This window comes from Schistocerca serialis, chromosome 6 (assembly GCF_023864345.2).
Source record: "Schistocerca serialis cubense isolate TAMUIC-IGC-003099 chromosome 6, iqSchSeri2.2, whole genome shotgun sequence".
NCBI lineage: Eukaryota > Metazoa > Arthropoda > Insecta > Orthoptera > Acrididae > Schistocerca > Schistocerca serialis.
In genome coordinates, this window is record NC_064643.1 from 411,775,000 (window position 1) to 411,780,999 (window position 6,000).

The 6,000-nt window shown below is 36.5% G+C and overlaps 2 protein-coding genes across 2 annotated transcripts in view; one reads left to right on the plus strand and one right to left on the minus strand.

Moving 5' to 3' along the window:
* Positions 1-1,513, minus strand: part of LOC126485081 (bifunctional arginine demethylase and lysyl-hydroxylase JMJD6) — a 132,400-nt gene extending 130,887 nt beyond the window's left edge. The window contains exon 1 of the mRNA XM_050108689.1: positions 1,264-1,513. Coding sequence (XP_049964646.1) covers positions 1,264-1,324 — 61 coding nt within the window. The 5' untranslated portion in view covers positions 1,325-1,513. The remainder of the gene's footprint in view (positions 1-1,263) is intronic.
* A 231-nt stretch (positions 1,514-1,744) lies between these two features.
* Positions 1,745-2,685, plus strand: LOC126485082 (cytochrome c oxidase subunit 5A, mitochondrial). Its single transcript, XM_050108690.1, has 2 exons — positions 1,745-1,865; positions 2,059-2,685. Exon 2 carries the CDS (start codon positions 2,068-2,070, stop codon positions 2,521-2,523), a length of 456 nt encoding a protein of 151 aa, XP_049964647.1. The 5' UTR covers positions 1,745-1,865; positions 2,059-2,067; the 3' UTR covers positions 2,524-2,685.
* The last annotated feature ends 3,315 nt before the right edge of the window (positions 2,686-6,000 follow it).

Consider the following 6,000-nt stretch of genomic DNA (forward strand, 5'->3'; position numbering starts at 1 on the left):
ACACACACACACACACACACACACACACACACACACACACACACACACACACACACACACACGCCCCTGGCCACAGCAAAACTGGTCACTGTTGTTGTTGTTTGTGTACTTTTGCTAGAGCAAGAGCTTGAAAGCTGAGGTGAATATTGTTTTCTGCTCAATGTTCTTATGTGTTGCACATCAGTCAGCCTCGGGTGGGTGGCTGCCTTTCATTTATTTTCCACATTATTCCATCGAAGAATTCCTTTGTGAACTGTAATTTGTCAAATATGATCTTTCCCATTCCTACATGACAAGCATTTCAAATTCATCTGTTGGTTCTTACTGGGAATTAAATCTTTCAGTTTTCCAGAGGCTCTCCTGCAATTAGTCTGTCTTTGCTGATTACTGTCTAGTATAATCCTAAATATTTATGTAATCTGGTCTCAATGTGTAGAGGTACATAACCACCAATATCATGTATTTTTCCAGTACTTGCTGTCTCCAGATAAAAAAACTTATCTACTCGAATTATTAACGAGAAGAAATTGCTAGAAACATAACAAACTTAAATTCCATGCAAAGACTAAGTGGGATTTCACTGAGGCCAAAACCTTGGATCAGTTTTCACAATTTCATGTGTGTCACTTGTTTAATGCTAGATTTTAAAGGGCGATAGTTATTTGTGAGTAATAGTTATTTGTGAGTAATACTCATTAAGAAATCTTTGAAAACACAGTTTATTTTGTCTTTCACTTTGTTTTCGAAAACTTTGGCTTCCCTATATCTTAAGCTGACTGGGCACTAGTTTTGGTCATTGTTCCCTAAAATAAACGCAAAATGTGTTTATGCTGAGGAATGTATTGTGATAACACTCTCCTGTAGTAGCTTTAGACGCTTTCTCATATATCATCAGCCTTCCGATGAAATGATTTTGTGAACTGTATACGACTCTAATATTACGACGTAGCTACGCCTTCTTCAAAAACTTCTAAATACTGTCCATGTGCCATTAGGGATAGCTGTGATGTACAGTGGACGGGAACGAAAATAAAGCATTATTTTGCCTGTAATTACAAGACTCCTTAGGCTGTACATACATATATTCCGAGCATCTACGCTCATTTACTTCGTGGATCGGGGAAAGGATAGAATGAAATAATCCTGTCAGTCACTTCTACTCCGCCTTCCTCCCATTTTAAATGATTTTTGTAGTTCTTTCGGCGTTTTTGGCGAACAAAATTGAATGAATTAGTGTTGTATACAACTTACTATTACACTCACCTGGTCTTGCTTTTCTCTTGATTTCTTTAATTCTTTTCTTTGCTCTGTGGTCTATTTCCATTTTATATAAAATATGCTGTGACAATAAATAATATAATAACAGAAGTTAAATCACATGTGAGCTATCATAACCAAAATACTGATAACCGCCATCGTGAACCACTACGTCAGCATAGTAAACTACTCGGGGCCGTCATTACAGACATCCAATTTGTCACGTACACGGGTTTATTGCAGTTGCGAAATATTTCAACTGATATACACACATTCGCACAATCGTCTTAACCAGGAAAATAATAAATAAAAAAAATATGCGCAACAGAAGAGCAACTTTTCGAGATGTCCTCACACATAAATCACTTAATAAATTTTAGTTTCGGTAATAATGTCTGAATACAATAGGAATCTGAAGCCGCATGTTACATCAGTCAGAATATATATTTTCATTAAACGTACGATATCGAGAATGATCTTTCTCCTATAAATAGCTTTCATCTGTGATTCGAACACCGCTGGTGCTGTAGCAATATCTTAGCTTCCTTGGTTAACTTCGTCGGTCTCGGTACTCGGTAGAGGCTGAAGTACTTATTGTATAATAATTGGTATGTTGAGTAATCATTTAGCTTGAAAGTGATGAAATTTGTCATGCAGCTATTTAAAATATGTGTTAATTTTGAATGTCAAGTTTTACAGTGACGTTAGACTGCTTTCATTGTTAATGCAGTATTAATTACTTCGCGAATATACTGCTCATGTTGCGTTACTGCATATAACATTAGCAGTTTTATTTTGCAGGTTACCAAAATGATGCGAACGGTTGCTCTTAGACTACATTCATCTTTACGGGGCCTCGCATTTAAAAACCGTGCGGCGTGCTCTGCCATTCCATCACGTTTAATGTCGTCGCACACCGAAACAGACGAAGAATTTGATGCTCGGTATGAGGCATTTTTTAACAGGGAGGATATTGATGGCTGGGAGGTGCGCAAGGCAATGAATGACCTTGTTGGTTTTGACCTGGTACCAGAGCCAAAAATTATAAATGCAGCATTGAGGGCATGCCGTAGAATAAATGATTATGCCCTGGCGGTAAGGTTCCTGGAGTCCGTAAAGGATAAGTGTGGGAGCAAAGTCGAAGAAATTTACCCATATGTAATACAAGAAATCCGACCGACGTTGGAAGAGCTCGGAATCAACACTCCTGAAGAACTTGGTTATGACAAACCAGAATTAGCATTGCAGAGTGTGTATGATATGTAGATAGCTATTGCTGATAAAGCAGTGCTTAGGTGAAGTGTTGTAGAAGGTATTAACGTCTGAAACATTTCGCAGACATCCATCTTCAGTTGTAAATGTATGCAGTTTGTGATTAATTTACATGTGCAATTGAATGTAATAATAAATTCATTTGTTTGGACTTGAGTTCAGAGTATCTTCCATTTTCCAGCACCTGTATGGTATAATTCAGAGTTTTCAGTAAGCGCATAAAATGTCTGGATCTATATAGGTTTTGAAGTAATTTGTGATACTTCAAAACAATGCTTTAGTGTGTGATATCCGCATAAGATTTTGGCAACGGCATTAAACTTATTTGGAGCAGAAGACACTGAAGAAACTAAGTGGTGTTTATATTTCAAAGTTTCAAATGCTATCCAAGTTTTCAGCCGTGTGGAACGATAGTCTAAATTGCTGTATAGGTAGGCCTACCTGTTGTGGTATGACAATTTTTTTATTTTCTTCCATATATAACCAGAATACCACACATTCATCAAAAACTTTGCAGGTAAAGTGAGGTGATGTGACAGTTTCTGATCTGTTGAGAATCCAAATTTAGTCGGGGGGGGGGGGGGGGGGGGGTTGCATGTAAGGTACTGAACAGTACATTGTATTTTTTAGGCCTACAGCAGTTAAATTATTACAAATGTGATATTATACTTTACAGAAATAAAAATTTGACCCACAGAAGATGACACATTTGTGTCGAAACTGTCTCGGTAAATATAAAATTAAACTAATTGTTTGCATAAGGCTGATTTCCAAAACGACCCAGTTTTTAAATGGCAAACACAGAAGAACGAAAAGAGAAGCTTGAAACCTTAGTAAAGTAAGTACATAATTGTTCATTGCGCCTCTATGTGAAAACACAGTTTTGTGTGCAGTGTTTGCTTGTGAAACAAATTTGGGAAGGATTGCTGGATGTTGCATTGCGAGATGTAGGTGTTATAGGTATTGATAAAGAAAAGGCTTCATAAGACCAATAGTGTTTGTAGCTTTCTGATGGACTTGCAATAATGCAGTGACAGTTTGACACACACGCAGTACATGTTCTAAGGGGGCAGAATGAAGTGGAACATTTTAATTTTGGCTTGATTAGGAGTTCATCATATTAAGTAGTTGGGAGTTACAGCATTACCCTCATCTTGAGGCAAAACTGTGGGACATAGAATAAAACTTGCATAGTGCAAAAGAGTGAAAAGTTAAAAGATAATTCTATGTACTTCTTTGCTGCTTCCATAAGTAAGATGTAGCCAGTTTTGTAATGGAAGCAAAGTGTGTTGGGGGACAAAAATTGTAAATGGAGACACAAACCTTGGTTACTGCAAGGATGTTCAGGAAAATGTGGGGTGCAGTAGTTTGAGAGATGATACTTGGGTGGAGCAGGTAAGCATGGGCATTAGAGCAGTCTGTTCTGGAGGCAACATTGATGCAAGGAGCACATTCAGAGTTATGAAGTAGGTTACAGGGATTCAGTATGCAGTCTGTAGCACAGTACTGTTTTCTGGGGAAGTTCTGTGGCAGCGGGGGATAAAGGACCATTTAGAAGTAGAGAACACGAAGTTCTGGCAGAATGTAAATTTAGGAGATGACAGCATTCTGGATAGTAAATGCATTGAGTCGTCATCAAGCAAACAAACTGAAAACTCTGCAACTAAAGTACACACAAACAATGAGAAGTTTGTCACCACCAATAGAAATCAGTCAAGCAAAGTGTGAAATATAATCCATTGATAGTTGTGTGCTCTGTTGGGAACATGCACCCACAGGTGAAACTTGTGAAATTTTGGTTTTTAGTACAGTATGTTATGATGTTTGCTGGCAAGAGGGTGATTCTCAGTTTTCTCTTATTTTCATGTTCAGTTTTCTCTTATTTTCTTGCGTCTTCGTAACTTGCACTGGAATGTGTTAAAATTTTAGGTATTTGGATTTCTCCATAAAGCATAGCAGGAGGGGAGGGGTTAACCAATAAGCTATTTTTAGTAAGTGAATTACATTTCTTTTCAATAGATATTTAACACATGTACTAAACCAGCTACTGGTAACTATGTTGTTTAGTGTCATTAGCCACACTTGCTAAAATTCATCCCTGATTTACTGTCATGGGAAGCAACTTAATATTAAGTATCAGTTGTTAAGAAATTATTCTGTGGATTACAAGAGTTGTCAAATTGATATGATTCAAATATAAATTTAGAATTATATAGGCACTTTGGATCTTTTTCTTAGTTCAGTGTGTTTTTGCTTGTAGATTATACCTTACAATAATGTTAGTCACATTATGTTGTCAATTTTACACAGAATAAAATTTCTTATATTTATTGTTGATAACATAAAAACAAAATTTTATGTAACTATAATGGTAACAGATAATCAATTGTAACTAGCAATTCTAGATTTTGTGTGTGTGTGTGTGTGTGTGTGTGTGTGTGTGTGTGTGTGTGTGTGTGTGTGTGTTTTGCACCTTTAATGGGTTTAAAAAAAGTAATTCCTTTTCTTCCTTAATTTTGGTAACTTGTGAAGGGGGGGGGGGGGGGGGGAACCTTTTGCCTGCTTCATCTGGAGCAGTCATTGTCAGTTTATTTTCCTGTCTTTTGTTATAATTTTCCTTTCCTCTTGTTTCATGGTCACGCACATCTTTATTTAGCTGGTTTTTATCACTTACTCTCACTGCCGTAATACTCTGATATATAGTGAGTATACTGTTGTAATATTTTGTAAAAACTTGTGTAAAAGTCGGTCTGTGTTTAAAGTGACTTTTTTTTGTTTTTCTTGAATAACTCAAAAACTACAATTTGTAGCAAAAATGTGTCCCAGTACAAAATTAAACTACTATAAATTTGCTACAAAAAAAAATTATATTCATTTTCTTATGTGGACTAGTAGTTGCTGCATTGTGTTTTGTACTTCCCTCCTTCATAGGTGTGCAAATTGAAGAGAGAACAAGCAATTCCCCACACACTCTACTCCATTACATCACACGAAGCAACTATAGGGTGTTTACATTAATTTTACATGTAATACAGATGTGTGTTACTAATAGCACTAATGCAAGAAACACGTGAACGTAATCTTCGAAAGTCTCTGAAAAGTGTTGCACACTGCTAGAGGGGAAAATGATTCTCAATCATTCTGTACGGCAGCTGTAGTGTTCTTGAGGGAAGACAGTCTACACCTCTCCAGAATTTTCTATCCAGTTTTCTTACGTAAGGGACAAAATAACTTAATTGAGCTTGTGTTTATATAGTAGTTATTTTCAGTTTATTGAGTGAGTACTTACTTGCAGTTGTCGGGTGAGTGTTTGTGTAAAGAACTTAACAGCTGGAGTTGTATCACACCTAAGATCTTGACTAACATACAATATGCTTAATTTTGGAAAACATTTTTGGAAAACAGTGATCAATTAAGTATTATATTTTGACTAACGTTCAGTCTTGATCACACCATTTATGTTTTAATGAT

Excerpts from the sequence above, each read along its gene's own strand:
- LOC126485082 (XM_050108690.1), top strand. The coding sequence starts at position 2,068 with ATGATGCGAACGGTTGCTCTTAGACTACATTCATCTTTACGGGGCCTC.